Genomic DNA, 21,046 nt, shown 5'->3' with positions numbered 1-21,046 from the left:
ATTTTCACAGATTGAGAGAAATCTGGAGACTAGAAACTGAGAAAACTCTTTTCTTCTCTATCAGAAAGATGTCTTGGCTTATGCACTGTACGTGTGTATATACCATATATGCACAAGTGAGAACCTTTTAAAAAAAAATCCCCTATTCTTATGCAGAAGAAAGACCTGATCCAATGTAATACTAATTGAAAGCTGGAAGAAAGGGCAGGTTGTTCTGTTCAAGGTCCTGCCCAGTTACAGCTCAAATTGTAAGAACAGTCATAGAAGTTACTGTCACTCTTGATTGCACCTTAAAAGCAGATAGGCTGAAGTAAACTCAGTAATAAGACCTCATCTGCTATTTGTTTGACTCCCCTCTACCTAGGGCTCTGCAGGCAAAATCCTCAATTCACTCATACAACTAAAGACTACTGAACATCCCTGAATCTGGCTGAAGGAAAATTGACTCTAGGACTTCGTTGTGCAAAGAAATTACTGAAGGAATTCCCTGAATTTTGGGGAAGATGGACACTAATCTCTAACACTATTTGCATTAATCTTGATCAAGAGCCATTCAAGATGGCCCATCTGAGCATAATCGAAAACATGACATTAATGGGCAGTCTGATCTACCTAGGATGGTTTAGAGCTAAATCTGTGTTTGGACTGAATTGTCTGTCATATGCACTTTAATACCCCAAAGCTGACTTGACATTCTCAACTCTTCTTGTAGGTTCTGGTTCTGGTGTGGTGCTAGCTGTGCAGGCCTGTCCTGGCTGGCCCATTCAAACATGAATATTCCTCTGCCTTATTTGGGGAGATCATTGAAGTGACTAAACCTATGATTTTTTTTTTTTTCCTTAATCTGTTTCTCTGAGCTAACCAGGGAAATGTTTCTTTCCCTTCTAAGGAAAAAATTCACCCTTGTTAAGGATGCCTGAGTGAGTCAATGACTTAAGAAAGGTACTTGAGGTACCAGTAGCGATCACTGTTCGTTTGCAAAATGCATGGTGAGCTGTATTCCCTGCAGAGCTGAATGATGTTGCCACTTGACCACAAATAGTGTCCCAGGTAGCTTATTCACACACACAGATGCAGCACTGGCTTCACTTCAGCAAATAAGGCATCTTTGTTCCTTATGAAGTCTTTGATCAACCTGGACACAATAGTAAGGCAGCAATCCTTTGTGTCTGCAGGGAGCTATCACCATTCCCCAGTTCTTTGAATGAGGCACTGGATTATATACACACATTTCTCAAGGAGTCAGAGCTGGGAATAACATACGGGTTAAACTTGGGCACCCTGGATTCTGGAGTATTGGCCAATCTTTCCCCTTTTCCATAAGGAAAAAGGTTCATAAAAGGAATAATACTGTTAAGAGCTTGATGAAATGTGTTTTCAGAGTTCCTTTCCTTTCCACATCACTGGAAAGTGCAGATGTCAACTTCACAGAATATGCTTTGTAAAAATGAAACTCCTGTACCTCCTGTGGCTCCAAGAAAAATGTATAGGAGGCTACATGGTCACCAAAGTTGCAGCTGCTGAGCATTCTTTTTAAGTTAATCCTTGGAAGAGGAGAGATGTTTCACAGCAGCCACTACTGAACATAGAACAATGATTTAATGTCGAATATACCAATTTCATATTTCTCTTATATTTGAAGGTTGATACAGTGATGGACAGAACATGAAACCAGCTTTGTTTGTGAAGCTGGAAAGTTCTGTTGAATGCTTGTTTGGCTGTATGATCAGCTGTGATAAAACTCCTCAGACCAACTAGTTGCACTTTTCTCAATTGGCATCATAAGGTTCAATTGTAATTCTTTGTAAATACTGAAAATAAATTATAAAATAACTTGTTTTATAACTACTTACAATACAGTGGAAGAAAATCTTAAGCTGCTTTTTCCATGACCACCATCACAAACAGCACGTGTGGAAGCTCAGGTCTTCAGACACAGAAGACAGAGTTCCTCTTTAAACTCTCTGACACCTCATTGCTGTTTATGCTACTGTTAGCCTTGCTCATTCGAACATCACCTCCTGGCTACAGAAACTGAGGCACCCCAGCTGGTTGCTCTTTGTCTGATCCTTCAGCTCTGAGTGAGGTCCATGCTTTTCTGAGACAATGTATCTACCTGAATTTAAATACTACTTTTTTTCCCCCCCCTTAAAAACAACTGCAAAAATCCTTGTGCAATGCAAAAATGACTTCCATAGTTGATACTGTGGCCCAATTCATTACTATACTCTCTTGCTTCTTCCAGGCTACCCTAAAGCATCCTTAACAAACCCAGCACAGAAATGGAGTTTGACTTGTTGCAAATACACTTTGACTCCTCTGTCTATCGTGACTGTCCCTCATTGTAGGGATGTGCCCAAACCAAGAGTCAAATGAAAATTGTATTGCTCTTATTGGAGTGGTTGGCATGAGTGCTGGATTTATGCAGGCATAAATTCTGCCCTGCTTCCACAGAGTTAGTTTTCAGCAAGTGTAACAGGCTGGTGGGAAAGAAAGCTTGGTGTTGGAATGTAGCCAGGTAGCTCAATCAGTTGCATCAGACTGAAAAGTTCTAGAAGTAGCATAGAGAGGAAAGTATCTCAGCCCATGAAAAACACAGGCCTGAGGTCTACTTGCTTGCAACAAGGACAAACCATAATAACTCCCAAGTTATGCAATGATGAGCCTTGTCACATCCTGACTGGTGAAGAATCACAGAATCCCAGACTGGAAGGGACCTCAGGGATCATCTAGTCCAACCTTTCCAGGAAGAGCACAGTCTAGACAAGATGGCCCAGCACCCTGTCCAGCCGAATCTTAAAGGTGTCCAACGTGGCCGAGTCAACCACTTCCCTGGGGAGATTATTCCAATGGTGACTGTCCTCACTGTGAAAAATTTCCCTCTCGTGTCCAACTGGAATCTCCCCAAGAGCAACTTGTGTCCATTCCCCCTTGTCCTCTCCATGTGCCTCTGTGTAAAAAGGGAGTCTCCATCTTCTTTGTAGCTGCCCCTTAAGTACTGGTACATGGTGATGAGATCCCCTCTGAGCCTCCTTTTCTCAAGGCTGAACAAACCCAGCTCTCCCAGCCTATCCTCACATGGCAGCTTCCCAGTCCTTTGATCATCTTGGTGGCCCTTCTCTGGACCCCTTCCAGCCTGTCCTTTTTGTATAGCCGGGACCAGAACCGTACACAGTACCCCAGGTGTGGCCTGACAAGCACTGAGTAGAGCAGGATAATGACTTCTTTATCTCTGCTGGTGATGCCCTTTTTGATGCAACCCAGCACCCTGCTGGCCTTCTTGGCCGCAGCAGCACACTGTTCGCTCATGTTGAGCTTCCTGTCCACCAGGACTCCCAGGTCCCTTTCCACAGAGCTGCTCTCCAGCCAGGTGGATCCCAGTCTGTGCTGCACTCCCGGATTATGTTTTCCCAGGTGCAAGACCTTACACTTGTCCTTGTTGAACTTCATAAGGCTCTTGTTGGCCCACTCCTCCAGCCTATCCAGATCTCCCTGCAGAGCAGCTCTCCCTTCTTGAGAGCTGCAGTACGAGCTACTCCAATGTTCCAAGCATGGGTCTTGACAAAGGTGATGCCTTTGGTCCATAGTGATTTATACCCTGTTACTACAGGAATGAGAAGAAATAACTTCTAAGCTGCTTTAGAAATTTAGAAATTTATCACAAATGATAAATATTTCTTTCCACTCAGGCACTTGGGATCTTATTTACTACGTACTTCTAAGACTATGCAAATTTGAGTGGTCAAAATATGTATGCAACAAAATGTGCAAATTCTAGGGTTGCCCTTATTTTCTGTAGGGATTATTTACTATATGCAACACATTAAAAGAACAAGTTTGTAAGAGGTATTATTGTCTTCTCTTGAGTTTGTCTGAACACTAGATTTATGCCAACTTCCACAGTTTCAATTCACTTGTCTTGAGTTGAATCCTGGAAGCCTTTTAAAGATTTACATATTTGATCTTGCTGGCTTTTGCTTCTACAACAGTGCACATTCATTATGCCCATATACAAGAAATTTTATATTTCATTTGAAGTAGCTATAGCTCTGATTCACGTGCCTGAGTACGAAACAAAGAACCACATTAGAGATGACTCCTTCCTGTTTCTTCTTAGCTTCTCCTCCTTAGAAGAGAAGGATACACATTACAAACCTGCTCATATCTCATTAACCCCAAACAGGTTTTCCAGTCGAGATCTCATGCTTTGACAGAACCAACTGTGTAACAACGAACAGGACACAAGTAAGATGGTGTAACGTCTTACCCTGCTGAGATAGAAGCGAATGTAAATGCTCTCAACGAGAGAAGAACATGGTTGGGCATCTTGACACCACAGCTGCTTTACACAGATTGCAACTAGCTTTGGCCAGCACAAATATCCTCCTTCAAGTGGAGTAACAGTCCTAGCTGCAAGAAAAAAACTGAACCAGCTTGTCTACTAATGAATGTTCTTCCAACTTTTTCTCAGCCTTCTTGTGAGTTTTAAAGACTAGAATGCATTGTAGTTTGTCCTTAATCCATGCCATAATCATTGTTTACATCTCACTTTGCTTCTACACTGAAGCTGTTTGTAAATATTTAATTAAAACATGTTCACTTTTATACCATCAACCTTATTTTGAATCTGAGCATGAATAGTGTGGGGAATAATAAGAAATCCAGGCCAAGCCTTTAAAGCATTCTAAATCACTGAAGTCACTATTTAGTCTAACTTTCCTGTTTCGAAGCAGGAGTGCCAGTTGGCATCTTCTGTAGTATGTGTTGTCTTCATACCTTTTTATTGCTCAGTTACTAGTAACTAAGATAATCACAGAACTGCTCCACAGCACAATGTATGGATAGTGCCCCAGCTTTAAAATGTGTTCATTCAAGCAACTAAACATGTGAAAAAATAGACTTTTGTTCTACATGGAAACAAAAGGCCAGCATCAGGAAGCGCAGTAATGTTTTCCAGAGGGGGGGAAACAAACCAACCAAAAAAAAGCAACACTGCAGAAAAAGCCATCTTAAATTCAGGTCCTTACACTGTTGTTCCCTTTCTAAAGATACTTTCCCTGGAAAAAAGTGAGCCATGAAAAACATCATTCAAGCACCGCTAAAGGTGTAAGAGGAATAGAATGGTGGCAATACCACCACCTTCCCGCACTTTTAACTTAAAAACTTGCATGATACCTGCTCTTGACATTGACATCTGGAAAGCCCTATCAAGGAAAACAACAGACTGGAACCATTCCCCCCTCCACTCCCATTTCTGTGAGAGCCAGTTGGGTTGTGTCAGTCCAGACTCCGTATTTATGCCCAACAGATGTTTGACACCCCAAACACCTGTGGAATTTCTATGACTTCCTTGCACTGTCTACTCTAGTGCTTTGCACTGGTTTGCCACTAGTACCTAATTTGTCTCCTTTGTGTCAGCTGAAGCCTGTTACTGCTTCTGTTTCTCAGTATCTGACTGTTCTGTGCTATCCACTGGTACTATATTCTCCTACTTTAGATAAAATCAAACACCTGTAAAAACTATGACAAAACAGAATTGTAGAAAAGAACAGAACTTTGATGGTTCTTTTCTTGCCCTCATCTGGACTTTCCACTTAATCACCTTCTTGCTCAAAAGTGAAAATTGAGTTTTACCAGTGAAAAGGATGACTTCATGTATTTTATAGGATCTACCATATACTGAAAACCCCATATGATGGCTAGGTTTTTTGTTTTTTTTTTTAAACAGCATGATCCTGACTTATCGGTTATAACTCTCAGTGTTCCTGCAGAGCTGCTCTGTAGCTAGTTCTTCCCTGGCCTCCACCTGTGGAACCTCTTGCCCATGTATGATACCTTGCCATTGTTCTTTGGGGAAGAAAAAAATTCGTAAACAAGGATGTTTTTCATTTAGCCTTCTGCACCTAAGTTTCTCTTTAAAAAACAAATGAACAAACAACAAACACCCAAACAACTTTAAGAGATCCACCTAGCCAAAGCAGAACACTTGTTAAGTTCAAGGCAGCTCTACTTTCACCAGTTAAATTCCCACTTCTTGATTAAACCCAACTTGGATTAAGAAGCAATGCAGCTGAGTAAGAAGTCCTGCCCACCTGTTTCTTTGATGTTGACACTACTGACACCCTTCATGGTGAACTGGAACATGGAGGTAGTTTCTTGAAAGACATGGTCATAAGCAAGGAAAACAACTACGCATCCAATTTTACAACATTAAAATTTAGTGAAATAAAAACTTCTCTTTATCACATCTGTAACTGACTTCAAACACATTCTCTCAATGCTGTTCTTACTACTTTAAAAAAATCACACAGAAAAAACAAGCAAATGGACTTTATAATTTAATAGAAAAACTGCATTGTTAACAGCACACCGGTTTCTTAGACAGTTATCAAGTGCTGTTCTAAGAATTAATTTTGCAAGTAAAGAGTACAAACCTAAGCCATAATTTTAAAAAAGCATTTATACCAGTTATCTCAAGTTGTACACATCAAGGGAAGGAGCACCATAGCTTAATGAGGACCAAATTCCATCCATAATTTAAACAGCTAGGAACAAGTAATTTCATACCAAAAAATGCAAATATTTGTATCAGTACCATAGTTATTAATATACTTCAGAAAACCCCAAATAATCCAAACAAATGCACCCCATTTTGTTTCCTCATACTCATTGTTTCATAATGCTATTTTGCAGAGTTCCTTGTAACCTGGCTATGTTGGCATCCAAAGCTGCTAAACTATTCTTAAAGTCCTCTTCATCTCGAGAAGTAAATGTTGAGAAAGAGGATGCGCTCCACTCAGACTTCCCTGATATATCATCAAATGAAATGAAACTAAAATCAGCTATTTCACTGCCTTTTTTCTGAGAAAACTCTTTCAGAAATAGCACTGGTACACAAGGGTATGTACCAGGCTGAGGTTGGTCTGGTTTACCTGGGAAGTGTTTTGCAGCTCCACTTGGAGTGCATTTTGGCCTCATTTGGACTTTGTCTCCTTCTGGTTTCACTTTATCCCCTGTAACTTCAAGCGCATTTTTCACGGTCTCTTTCACACTGTACCCAGCACTTAATTTATCCAGAATAGTTGGATCCTTTGATATCTCACATCCATTCTGCTGCACAGAGTTTGAGAGCTCAGAGTGGTAGTCTAACACCTTACAAGCCCCTCTCTGGGGTAGCACACAAGTTCTTTCAGAGATTGGCTGCTGTTTTTTAGAGGCACTGCTAGTCAATGGAATATAAACAGTCTCGTCCAACTTGTTTTGGTCTTCTAGTAAAGTCCCAGAATCACTAACTGTTTCTGCATCTTGCTTCAGAGAGGTTAGTTGTATTCTGGGAGCTGATGCTCTTCCTTCTGAGAATGTACTGTTTATTTTACTTCCTTCAGCAGCAAACTTTTCATAGGCCAGATTTTGCATTTCTAATTCTCCACTTCTATTTGAGAATTGAAGTTCTGTATCTGTCAAAATATGATCCACTTCTAATTTTCTAAGGTAAGTCATTACTGAAGTACTACCAGGAAATGGATCAGGTTGCATCTGCTTTTCATGGTCTTCCAAAAGACATTTCGAGAGGTCTTGTTCAGGTTTGGGTCTAATGTTGTCTACTGTGAGGTCAGACAGAAGCTTGGCCATACTGCCCTGCAAGGTTCTGTTAAGATAAGGTAAATTAATCAGACTTAAAAATAGTCACTAAAAAAAATAGTTAAAAACTTTTATATAACACCAAAACATTAGATATATTGGACTGAGGCAAAGTTATGATTCACTTTCTACATGTTGTTGTAAAGTGTAGTATAAATGTGAACCAGTTCCAAGTTTCTTCAATTAATTTCTTCAGCTCAGCTCAATGTGCCTATAAAGTAATTAAAATGGCACAGCCCAAAGTTCGAGATTATTGCTCATTTACCTGCCACAAGTACTACAAAACAAAATAAACTGATCTCAAGAAACTGTTACAAAGTATATAGAAACAGTTATCAAAATCGGTGAGAATTTTTTTCTGAATTATTCTCCTCATTGCATCTAAATAAAAAAATAAAAGAAATAATTCTTCTCATTTTCAGCTTTGTACATCAAAAGAAATGAACACTTAAATGCTTACATATATAGCATATACACATGTAATAAGACATCATCATACCACCATCTGGTGGTCAGTATAGTAGCCTCAGAAGTGTGTTATATGTCTAAACTTCTACTAAAGAATCTGAAGTGCTGATTAAAAATATTCTGCTATTCCAATCAGTATCAACTATAAACATCTTGTGTACATCATGTCCAAACAAGTGTCATGTATGTACCCCTTTGCATGTGCAAAAAGCTATTTAAGTCTCCCAGCTTGCCACTATATTCATCATAAAAGACCATGATGAAATAAATTCACAGTAATAGTTCTAAAAAATTGTGAGGAACACCACCCTCATCCAGTGATCCAAGAACTCCCACCTTTACCCAGAATTAATATCTGGGCATAATCTACTTCAAATGCATGCACAATTAAAGAAAGTACTGCTCATTCGCACAGGAACTACTTGCTGTGGGGTCCTGAAGACAGATCTTTCTGCCAGCTCTCAAACCAGACCATTTCCAAACCAGAAAGGAAGAAAGAAAAAATCCCTCCTTAGTTCAGGTTAAGAATTAGTTTCCAAATTCTATAGCTTCAAGGGAAATATCAGTAGGTTTTCAGGTCCATGGGCTACCCCATGGAGCTCCTCATGAGCAGGTCTCCTTTTAAGAGTTACAGCTTAGCACAAGTTAACAGCAAATAGCATTTTACTTTACAAAAGAACTCAAGTCATGGAGCACAACATCTGTTTTAACAAAATTATAGCATCACTGTAGTGAAACTAACTACAGAGAGAAGTTTTAGCCTATATGACCTACTACCACCAAGCCACGAAGATTACAATAATCCAAAGTATGAAGGTGGCGGGAAGAATGAAAAGAGATGTTAAGAGGCAAAAAAACCAGCTTAGCAAAAGTACCTGGTTAATTCACGCAGCCTGTTAACTTCTGCATCACGCTGACGTAATGTTATGCCCAAAATCTTATTTTCTTTCTCTGAAGCTTCCAGTTTAAACTGAAGGCTCTTCACGTTTGCTAATGCCTCTTCCACTTCTAAAATGACAAGAAGAATTTACTGCATTATTTCTTTCAAGTTTTGAAACACTAAATGAAGAACAAACAAATTCAAAACACGTACCAATCTTGAGCTTAGTGGAATGAATGCCATAATGCTGTTTGTTTTCCAGCAATTCTTCTTCTTTACCTTGAATATCTTTTGCAAGATGTTTATTTTCTTCTTTCTGACTTTCTATTATTTTAAGTAGTTCTTCATTTTTAGACTGCAGTGACTCAAGGCCTTTCAGTGATTCTTTCAATTGACTCTGGAGCATCATATTCAAGGACTGCAAAGAAACTACTACCAAAAGTAAAACATAAAAATTTTAATTGTTTTGTGTGGTACAGTTTGAATTTCCAAATCAAACTAAGTTTTTAAATAATCTTAGTAATATGAACCTTGCTTACAGATAGGAGAGGTTTTTGAGGCAGCATGATAAAAGCTTTTTTCTTAATGATCTAATATGCCACCTTCATTTTAAGACGCGCATAAGTTAAAATAATCTGCTCAGCAGCTAAGAGCTGAGTCTCACTATGTGGAGTCTAAACAGGCACAACATTCATGCAAACACAGCTGCATGATTAGACCCACAACACTTAGTTCAGTTGCCACTAAGGGCCTCAACACGTACTGTTATTTTTTATTTATATAGCTATATCTTTATACGTCTGTATCTATTTAAATAGAGCTTTAACAAAAATGCCCTAACAAGCATCATTCTCTATCAGTACTTTACATTCATAGCTGTAGCTCTGTCCAGATGTCTTCTCACTTCTTTCTCGCTCCCTGAGTTGCTGGTTTAATATTCTTAGTCTCCTAAATGCAAATTGTGAAAAAGCACAAATTCAGAAAGTTCAGAATAAGTTCAAACCCACTGCATTTTAAATTAGTTTGGTAAGAAGCTGCTCTTGAGAATTAAATGTCAGAATGTTTCAGAAATATAGAAAAGTTTTAGGAATGCATTTTTCTTATATTCCTGTATTTCTTCAGCACAAAAGACCCTTTGCAAGTTCTGGTAAGTATCTTTCCCTCTGTTCTGAAGTAAAGTGCTACCCAGTTAAATATTTGAAAGCTCGCCTGAAATGAGAGACATTTTTGCATTTGAGAATGCACTACAAAAAGAATATAAGCAGATGAACTACCTTAATAATGCAGTTTTCAGAGACAGTGATAAATTGATGCCACCCAAAGGCCCAATCATGATGTAACTGATGCTACTAAAACATCAGTATTAACTGAAGTCTTGTTATGTGTTAATTATTTAAACTATTTAGCCCTACCAACACGCTTTCTAAGACACAAATACTGCACAGACAAGAAAGGGCCATAACACTTACACCATAACAGTGCAAAATTATGCATTAGAACAGAGCAGTCAAAGATGCTTTAGGTGTATCTGCAGTAAATACAGAATCACTGATGAGTTACTAACCTACGCAGCTGGGCATTTTCACTTCTGAGAGGCTGTAAAGCTAGTGCTATTTCAGCCTGTATATTTGTACTTCCCAGTACAGCTGGGAGCAATGATATGCAGTCTTCTATTTCACTCATCAACCTTAACATTTCTGAATCATCTGCAATAGGTGAGGGAAAAAAAGACCCATAAACATATAAACCTGTAATATGACACTAATACTTTATATGCGATTAAGCAATCTACAAAGTGATATAATAGTATCTCCTTTTTTTTCCCCAAGAAAACCTCATCTCTATTTTAACTATATTTATATATTTAAGATTTTTAAGCTTGGCTATGAAAACTATGCTTTAGGTTCTTGCTAAGTCACAACCCACCATCTGTCCGATCAACCTTGGTGGAATTGCTGTTACGATCTGTCTTCACTGCTCCCTTTCTCAGGAAAAAACACTGTACATGAAGTGAGAACAACCTTTATCCTAGCTGTTACGATAATGTTAAAATACTCCAAAAAATAATTTAATACTTATCTGGAGTGAAACAGGAAGCTGTTAAAGTTGTGGAAAACCACTCTAAGATGTCACATATCGTCTGACACACAAACTTCCAGAAACTGAAGTGCTCGCTCATTTCACGCAGCCTATGTTATTTGTATGTAATTGCTCTGCTGCACAATGAAAATGTCCTCACCTTGATCTGTTATCAGTGCTCTGAGTTCTCCCAGAAGGTATTTTACAGTCTTAACTTTATGGGCTGTTTCTTCTGGACTTTCTTTTCTAGATTTTAGAACTTTCTTGACAAAACTTGACTTAGAGTTTGTATCTCTCACTGGGGCTATTTCAAGTACATTCAATTCATCTTCGCTGACAGTGTCCTCGCTGTGTTCTTCAGAAGTACTCTCCTCCTTGTTACTTGAAGCATTTTGTTTTGCTGGACAATGATGATGGTGCTTCTGTTCAGTCCTGCTCTTCATCATTTCATGTGATTGTAACAGGGCTAGGTGAGCTTGTATGCATCTTATCAAATCTGCTTCTTTTATCTGTTGCTCATGGTTTGGGGTCATCTCTTGACCAGATGATGATGGGATGAATGCAGGCACTGTAGAGTTACTTGATCCACCTGATACCATACAAGGGAGCACACTAGGAAGAGCAGTGGCAGACTGTATTTGCACACCAGTCGTAGGAGCAGCAGAAACTACTGGGCAAACCACAGGTCCTCCCATCTCTGGCACACATTGGTTGCCACTGTCTACAGGAACATCCTGCATAAAGAATATTCATATTAAACAAAAAATTAACAAGATTTTTATTGAACTCTTAAAAAAAAACAAACCCAAAAAACTCGCCTGACTCAATGTAGTCTTGATCATACTTTCCAAATTATAAAAGCAACTACAAGTTATTAATGGCATAATTTTCCAGTATATTAAGGAGTAATTAAAATGTAAATCTCATTTAGACTAACTTTATCTTAAATGTTATTGGCAACACTAAAGCACAGTTCTTTTTCAGCTGTTCTGTAAAGAAAAAACTTCAGCAGTGTTTTGGTTTTGGGGAAGAAAAAAAATAAAGGCCAATACTGTTACCTTTCAATATTTTAGGTATATTAATTTCTTAAAAGTGAAGGGCAGCACTAACACAGATGGAAGGTAAGTCTACAGTCTTACAGTTCCAAGGTGCAAGCCCTTCTCCACATTTCCCAAGGCAGCAGTTGGTACTTCCATTAGTTCTATTCTATACCCTGAAATCCACAAGTATTTTACAATGTGGCTCTAGGATAATACACAGTGCCTGAAGAAATAATCAGCTTAATCATTGGCAGGGAAAAGCTATATATAAGATATGATTTCTTTTATCAGGAGTTGGTTAATGATCCTAATGTGTGCTACTGAGAATGTAATTATTAACAGTAATGAATAATTTCTGGCACCTTCCATGTTTACTGTCCGTTACTGAATTCAGCATGCAGAAACAAGCAGCCAGTTGAAATACCTCTGATTTCATTTTTGGTGTCTACATAAAATGTATTTTAAATAGCAGTATTTTCTCTCATTATTTATTCTGTTCATCATTATAGGTTAAAATATGCAATTTTTTTTGTTTAAGGAAAATTATTACCTAAATCCAAGAAAAACCACACACAAATAAATAAATAGGCAGTGCTAATTTAAAATGTTTGTTAATAGTCAGAGTCAAAACTTTTACTTACTGGATGAGCAGATGCAGGGTTAGCTGAATGCTGCAGGGACAGAGCTGGTATGGAGGTAGGTAATCGACAATTAAAAGCTGTAACATTTTGACAACCTAAGAGACAACAACACTTATAAGATCAGGGTAATTTGGGGCAAAACTCATGCAGTAAAATAGCAGGCTCTACATTAATAGTTCCACTAACCGTGATTTGAGGTAGGAAAAGGAGTTACAGTAGGAATTTCATTACTGTTCTGTGGTGGTTGGTCAGTTATCAAAGACATCTGAGTTTGCACATGCTCGCACAGTTTCTGGTGCATCACAGGAGAGTATTGACTGCAAGGCACATGAATTGGTTGAACCACCTGATTCTGTGCTGCACTGGGAAATTCTTTGTCAGTAGAAGGTGTGGTCGATGAGGCAAGTTTTCTATTAGATATTGGCACTATAGCAAAAGAAAGAACAAAAAAACCCCAGCTGAAGCTGCCTGTATCCACAACCTACACAAACTCACTGCATTGTCAGGCAGACTCCAGCAGGTTCCTTTGAAGAAGAAAACTAAAAGACACTGCGGTTTAAGATACGGAGTCAGTTTTTTACTCACCAGCAAATTAATCCATCACTTTTTCCTCTCCCAGACAGAGCAACCTAACCCAGCTGGACAAACTGCTGTCCTTGAAGGAAGCACAGAGACTACAGAAGGACAGTTCGAAAATGCAATTCTTAAGATATCTGCTTAGCTGCTTCCGAATGGTCTAAAAGCTTAGGAATAACCCATACCAAACCACTTTCCAAACCTAGTTTTTCTATGTTGGGTATCATTAAAACTCTGTATTTTTAAAGTGCTGGAAAGATATCAGCTACGTGCTCATCTTCTACAGCTCACAAAACAGTCATTCTGATACATACCTGGTGTACAGGTCCCACCTGTCTACTAGATTAGAAATCACACAAAAGAAATGGGGTGGAGAGAGGGCGAAATGCTAATACATGTGAAATATTTCAACTGAGAGCAACTCAGCCTAGAACACTCCACCTACCTTTCCATTCAAGTGCTCTGGCCACTAAGCCATTTGAGTTCTTATTATTTATTGCAACACTTCTCTCAAAGACCAGTTTCTGGAAACAGGAGAGCCTGGCTGGACACTTGCCTCCAGGACAGTTTATAGCTGCATATCCCAAACAGAGACCAAGCACTGTAATGATTCACTGTCCAAGACAAATGAGGCATGGCTATTATCATTCTCCTCCACACTTCCTACCAGCTAAACCTGATGATGCCAGTATTTGTAAACACACTCAGCCTTCTTCTGGGTATATGAAGCTCAAATATTTGTGAATTTTAGAACATGTTTAGTACACATTTAAAGTTTCTAAAAGGCAATGAGTAATGCCTACATCCTTTTGTGGATCCAGCCCCAGATCAACCTATAACAAATGACAACAATTATCTGAAGCCTTGTTGTATCTTCTCAATAACTTAAGGACTTTCTCAATGTTGTTTGAGAAAAAAGCAAGCCCCAGAAAGCCCACTTACCAATTTCTTTTCGGATGTGGGCAGAAGTAATGTTTTTTTTCAACCCTTTCTTCTCTGAAGTATTTCCTTTAGTTAGCAAAGGCTTGGAAGTAATTTTAACTGAAGTTGTTTTCCCAGGTTGCTTATGGATAGTCTCCCTTCCTAGTATTAGTCAAAACAAAAACTAGTCAACAAAACAAATCAAAACAGTCTTACAAAAACTCAAAATGTAACTTAAATTTTCAATAGGTACAACCTGTAGCCTCATTTTGTAAGATATTCTTCAGTAAAGCTGCACAACGATCAAGTCCATTATGAATAGTATCAACCTGTGCAAAGAATACTGGAGTCAGAAAATGAGTATCACCATTTTCTTTCAGTAAACCAAGACCCTATTTTAGAGGGGAGTGCTCCCTATTCTGCCACCTGAACAACTGATAACCAGCAAAACCACACCATTTTCCGTGTATCACTTTGCAGTTACGTGAAAGTTTGCAAACACACAAATTTTGCAAAAAACCTTAATTGTGCTCTTGCAGATGTGTCTATTTGCTGGATTTTATGTTTTGGAAATTGCATGTGTGTGGCTTTTATTCTTAATTCCATGTACAGTTAAGATATTGTCTACAGCCTATTTCTATTTTGGAGCTAACTGACTCAGCTCTGCACAGCAAACAGTGCTGCAGCACTGCCTCCATACAATTTTTTCTGGCACAAAACCTAACAAATAGGGATATCCTTCTGCCAGGGCCAGCACCAGTCCATAAACAGCATAGATATGTTTGCAAAATATGCCTTAATGAGATTTGTCAGAGCCAAACTCACTGCACACAAAGCCAACTTGCACGTATCTGCAAGATGCAGCACGGACACTCTTGCCAGCTTTGCAGGAGATATTTCTAGCCCAGATGCAGCAGTATCTAAATAAACCTGGTTTTCTTTTAATATTCAAGGTATTCCAATGTCCCTTCTCTTTAGATAACACAGATGACTGTATTAAAAAGTCATTTAATTACCCGATCATCAGAGTCAGTGGAATAGAGAGAGTATCCAGACTCCACATCTGAATGACATCCTTTTCGTAAGCCAAACCTGAAAAAGTCAGATTCACTGTTTACACAACCTCCTTAATATGCAAAGTAAAAAGTTTGCTTTTATTCAGTAATAGCAAACTAAAGTAAATTAATTTTATCAAGAAACAAAATAGCCTTCTCTTTCTGAAAACTTTATACTGCTGCAACAAACACGTTTAGTGTATACTAACAGCTCATGTCAAAGGAGAATTCAGTCTTATGTATGGCTAGTAACTATACAGCATCAATCTTTTATAAATAAAACACACAGAGAGAGTCAACCTAGTATTTCTACAGGCAAAATTTCTATTCAGTTTGTGCCTGTCTATTCATGGGCTGCCTAGAACCTGGCCACACTTCTTTTCAACTAAAAATGTTTCCTGATGTATACAAAGAATTTTTGGCTAGTTGTGAGGTTTGACAAGTGTGAGGTTTGACAAGTACGAGGTTCACAAACTCTCACATATACACTCAATCTCAGATAGTATTCATAATTACGGTCTTACTGTTTTCTTCCATTTGTTAATTTAGCTGCTCCTGTTAGCCTTCCAGAAGACAGTACCTGTTGATTACAGAAATATATTTTGATTTTCATTAAGTACTTTCACAATGTAATTGAAGACTACCATTGCCTGCTATTTCCAAGACCTTTTGCTGAGGAGAATCAGTTAATTTACAGCTCCCAGAACAAGGGGCCCACAACTACCATTGGGGCACGAATCTTGTTGTTTTCTTTTCACAAATAGTGTCCTTGCAGCATGAAGCTTTATTAGCTTCTGTGGCTTTCTACAGATACGGTAATTCACTGAATGACATGGTCAAGGGCTGACATACAGACATACATTCCAGACTGAAGCCAAGGTCAATAAACACACACCTGAAGCTTGGGGGTTTCAAGAACAAGCTGCCGTGGCTACTCACACCACAGGTACACCGCAGCGGGAGAACCCTCAGCTGTCCCAGGGCCCCTGACCGAGGCACACGGACCCGCCGGGCCCTGAGGAAGGGCGGCCGGGCCCAGGGGGGCACCCAGCGCCGGGGGGCCGGGCCCAGAGGGGCACCCAGCGCCGGGGGGCCCAGCTTCCCCTCAGGAAGCGTCTCGCCGACCGCACCCGACGGGTCACCCCTCGCCCCCCTCCCAGCGAACCAGGGCCTAACAAGGCACCTAAAGAGAGGGCAGAACCCTGACCGCAAGCACGGGGGCTCCCAGCGCCACCGCTCCCCCCGCCCGCCCCGCACGCACCTTGCGGGGCCGCGGAACCCCCGGCCCGGCCATGGCACCGGCACCGGCACCGGCCGCCCTCCCGCTCTGCCCCAACGGGCGGGCGCGCGCCCGGCATCCACCAATCCCGAGCCTGCTTGGCTGACGGACGGGCCGGCCGTTACGGGAGGGCGGGGCCAAGGCCCCCTCGGCCTGCCCCGCTTGGCGGCTCTCTCTGCCTGCCGGCGGTAGCTGGCGCGGGAAGGGGAGGGAGCTGCGTTGCGGAGCTCGGCTGGGGATTGGAGGAGAATGGGAGCGGAGGAGCCAATCGGAAGAGAGAAGGGGAGTGGACGGGGCTGAGGCGGGCTGTGAGGCCGTCGGCCGCTGTGGAGGCAGGGCAGTGAGGGTTGGTCGTTTCCTCAGGGCTCGATGCTCCCGCCTCGCCCCCGCTCGGCAGCCCCAGCATCCGTCTCCCCGCTTAGTAAGAAAAAAGAATCACGTCACATAGCTGGGGCTTCCCGTCTCAGTGCTGTGCTCCCACGGTGTGCTGCCTGATGCCTTACGGATGCTAAGCTCTGTGGGGCAGGGGCCCTGTGCGCTCATACAACACATGAAAAAACGGGCCCTGCAGATGGGTGAGCCACCCTGAAGGAAACTCGGTCATCTGCGTGTGGCATTGCTCATAGAACTACCTCACAGCCTCTGCCTGCCTGTGTAGTCCATGTCCTGCAAGTCCTCAGGGCGCAAAAGGTAAAAGCAGGGTGGTAGGAAGTCAAAGGGAACTGTTGATACTTTGTGCACAGGCTAAAACCATCGGTTCTTTGTTCCCCGTGCTGGCTTTCAGCTGCTGTTAAATCTTCTCTGGCAATCCCTGAAAACATTAGTGTACATGGATCATACTGGATGGTGCCTCAGGTTTCTCACACACACACATTGGTATATTAGTATTCTGCATATAGAATCACAGATTTTTTTAGGTTGGAACTTTGAGATCATTGAGTCCAACTGTTAACCCAGCACTGCCAAATCCACCACTAAACCGTGTCCCCAAGCACCACACCTATGTGTTTTTTAAATATGTCCAGGAATGGTCACTCAGCCACTTCCCTGGGTAGCCTGGTCCAATGCTTGACAACCCTTTTGGTGAAGAAATTTTTCCTAATACCCAGCCTAACCTCCCCTGACACAGCTTGAAGCCATTTCCTCTTGTCCTGTCACTTGTTACTGGGGAAAAGAGACTGACCCCCACCTCACTACTACCTCCTTTCAGGTAGTTGTAGAGAGCCATGAGGTCTTCCCTCATCCTCCTCCAGACTAAACATCCCCAGCTCCCTCAGCCGCTCCCCACAAGACCTGCCCTCCAGAACCTTCACCGGCTTCGTTGCCCTTCTCTGGACATGGTCCAGCACCTCCATGTCCTTCTTGTCCTGAGGGGCCCAAAACTGAACACAGGATTTGAGGTGCAGCCTCACCAGTGCCGAGTACAGGGGCGCGATCACCTCCCTGCTCCTGCTGGCCACACTATTCCTGATACAAGCCAGGATGCCATTGGCCTTCTTGGCCACCTGAGTACACTGCTGGCTCATGTTCAGCCAGCTGTCAGCCAACACCCCCAGGTCCTTCTCCGGCGGGCAGCTTTCCAGCCACTCTTCCCCAAGCCTGTAGCATTGCCTGGTGTTATTATGACCCAAGTGCAGGACCCAGCACTGAGCCTTGTTGAACCTCATACAATTGGCCTCAGCCCATCATTCCAGCCTGTCCAGATCCCTCTGTAGACCCTTCCTTCCCTGAAGCAGATCAACACTCCTGCCCAACTTGGTGTCATCTGCAAACTTACTGAAGGTGTACTCAATCCCCTCATCCAGATCATTGATAAAGATATTAAACAGAGCTGGCCCCAACTGTGTTAACGTTTGCATTGAAACTATGCTGAACTTGAAGCAAAACTATACTGTGAAGATATCATCTTGTCAAAAAAATACCAGAAGGGTTTTCTGGCAGGAATTTGGAGACTGCTTCAATTTTTCTCTTTGAAAAACTTAAAATACAAAGATCACTGTAATAGGAGAACAGCTGAAAGAAGGAATATGAATTAGAAAAATGGAAGAAGATGAAAAGAGCTCAAAAAGATGTGTGGCAACTACCAAACCAGTTCCAGAACCTTTGATATACTTTTTTCTTAAGGGAGTTTATGGATAAATTCTTACTGAACTGACAGATGTGAGTGCAGCAATTTAAATAATAAAGGAAGAATTATCCCAGGTTGTTTAGCAACAAGTAGCAGATATAAAACCACCGATGTCCCCCAAACCACAATATCATCCTTTGATTTGAGGCATTATTTGAAGATGCATAGAACAACTCTTCATTTTTTCATCAGAAGGAAAATTAGTACAGAAGGCTGTCAAGCTCTATTCTTGTTAACTGAATCATTTTGAAACAATGGCTGAAATAGCATGATTGTCTTACAAATAATTTTTAAAAATGAAACTGTAAAGTTGAAAAAAAAGTATAAAAATTCAAATTCTCATGAAGTCACAGACCTCCAAGTGGTCATTCTTTAAAGAAAAGTACAAGCTGTCATGAGACTTGTGATAAAACTACAGGAATTAGCAGTAGGGTGTTCTGAGCACAGATTTAGTTATCAGAAGAGTTAGGTATTTTTTCTGATGGACTTTGGCTTTCTTCATTGAAACAGTTTGGAGAATCACTAAATATCTCCGACCTGTCTGGTTGTTATGCTAAAATTGTGATTAAAAAAACCCTTGTCTTACTGAAATGCTTCAATGGCATGTGCTGCATTCATACATAATGTTATATTGTTATTCATATTCATGATCAAGCTATGTTTCAGAGAGAAAATTCAATTCCATTTCATTCCATTGCATTTCATTAAACCAATTTAATCTTTTCTTCCTGTTTGACAGGTAACTAGCATTCCCCAAACATTTCCAGGGGCACAATTTTGATTGTGGCTGAGGCCAGGTTTGCTCAGCCTTTGGAAAGGCAAACTGTGGCAATCTTCCAGGTTCCAACACTATTTGATGTAGAAATAATACTAAAGGCAATTAAAAAAAAAAAAAGCTGGCAAATGCAACATAAACAAAAGCATAAATATAAGCATCATTGTCCTGAATAGACGAAGGGGACTTCTTGGATTTCCATGGTTTATCTCAAATTTGAGGTTGTGTCATAGCTAAACAATTAGTTTATGTAAAGAAATAAGAAATATATTGTTGTTAGTGAGGAAGAATAATAAATTATTTTTACAAATACTCTACAATGATGTCCAAGTAGTGAATGAAGTGTGAAGTGGAATATGATACCTTAACACAGGTCGTCATGCATTGCACCATCCATGCAGAAAAACCATGTCACACACTAGCTGAATATTAACTCCACTGTGACAAAACATGCTCTCCCTACCAGCAAGTGGTTGACAAATTGGACATAATTTTGGGAATAGTGACATGGCCAATGTAATACAGGACAAAAATACATGCGGAGGAAAAGACTGAAATCATTAACCAGGGAAAAGCATACACGTGGTTGTATTTGCAATCTCAATGCTTAAGGTGCTCCATGTTGCATGAAGCATCACTGAAAATAACAAAAAGCATATTCTTAGCCTAAATAATGTACAAGTTAAGTTGAAATACCTGGTTGATTCAGCAAACTGTATACAAGACTGATGTGCTTAATAATGATGAAGAAATATATTTAGAACATAGCTTTTGGTGGCTGAAGATTTTTGAGGGGACAATTCTCAGATAAAGTAAAACAAAGCTCTTTTGTTTCAGGAAGGAGAGAAAGCAAACAAAATGAAGCTAATAAAGGCAAGAGAAGACATGTCAAACAACTTGGTTTCATCAGAAAATGGTGCTCTTTCAGTACCTACCTAGGAAAATCAAGCCATGTTCTCATTCAGTGTAAGTTCTGGAAGTCTCCTGCTACCAGTAGTAACAAGGTCTAGTGATCTAATTATGTACTAACCTAAGCATGACCAAGCACTGGCACAAACTAATATTAAGCTTTCCTCTGAATGGGTTGCAACCAAAAATGTATGTGGACTTAACAAAAGGGAGTATTTCACAAAATTAGAAGCTTTTTTATGAGACAAGTTGGCCAAGAATATAAATGGTAACTGATTATTGTTTAAGGCTGTTTTGGTAGGTGCCCAAACACCCATAAATCTACAATTAAGGAATAAAACTACAACTTGGCTAATGGAAAGGAAATGAACAGCATTTTGTCCAACCACCTCTCCTTCAATCTACATATAACAAACACAAAAGAGGAGATGAATAGCAGTGGATATGTACTTAAGAATACAACCTCTAGAAAACAGGTACTTTGTTTGTCAAAGACAGGCTTAAGGGATATCTTGATCACAGCAAAAATAGTATTAGAGGAAGCAGAAAGTTAGTGGAGAGCTTTTTAGTTTGATAGGTAAAGATATAATGAGGAGATTAAGCTGGCTATTATGGACTCTAGAACTGTGGTGCAATTTTAAAATAGGTTTGAAA

The 21,046-nt window shown here is 40.3% G+C and overlaps 1 protein-coding gene across 2 annotated transcripts; it reads right to left on the bottom strand.

Annotated features, from left to right (window-relative positions):
- Positions 1-6,325: 6,325 nt before the first annotated feature.
- Positions 6,326-16,666, bottom strand: CCDC14 (coiled-coil domain containing 14). Of its 2 annotated transcripts, none has more exons than XM_064451200.1 (13): positions 16,563-16,666; positions 15,826-15,881; positions 15,263-15,338; positions 14,503-14,575; positions 14,268-14,408; positions 12,936-13,175; positions 12,750-12,844; positions 11,229-11,802; positions 10,554-10,695; positions 9,858-9,937; positions 9,203-9,421; positions 8,985-9,117; positions 6,326-7,648 (listed from the first exon to the last, which is right to left on the bottom strand). In XM_064451200.1, exons 1-13 carry the CDS (start codon positions 16,593-16,595, stop codon positions 6,667-6,669), a joined length of 2,844 nt encoding a protein of 947 aa, XP_064307270.1. In that variant the 5' UTR covers positions 16,596-16,666; the 3' UTR covers positions 6,326-6,666. The 2 variants fall into 2 exon arrangements, with proteins under 2 accessions (XP_064307270.1, XP_064307271.1); XM_064451201.1 differs by having other exon boundaries at positions 9,203-9,418.
- Between the last annotated feature and the right edge of the window lie 4,380 nt (positions 16,667-21,046).

Source organism: Phalacrocorax carbo, chromosome 5 (genome assembly GCF_963921805.1).
Source record: "Phalacrocorax carbo chromosome 5, bPhaCar2.1, whole genome shotgun sequence".
Lineage (NCBI taxonomy): Eukaryota > Metazoa > Chordata > Aves > Suliformes > Phalacrocoracidae > Phalacrocorax > Phalacrocorax carbo.
This window is presented reverse-complemented; position numbering and strand designations above follow the sequence as displayed.

What these genes read in the sequence shown, in the direction of transcription:
- CCDC14 (XM_064451200.1), bottom strand. Translation starts at nt 16,595, where the DNA reads ATGGCCGGGCCGGGGGTTCCGCGGCCCCGCAAG. An exon ending in GAAAATGCCCAGCTGCGTAG is followed by an intron (nt 9,938 to 10,553) that starts GTTAGTAACTCA and finishes ATTTGCATTTAG; the next exon opens with GAGACTAAGAATATTAAACC. An exon ending in ACAGAGCTACAGCTATGAAT is followed by an intron (nt 9,422 to 9,857) that starts GTAAAGTACTGA and finishes TACTTTTGGTAG; the next exon opens with TAGTTTCTTTGCAGTCCTTG.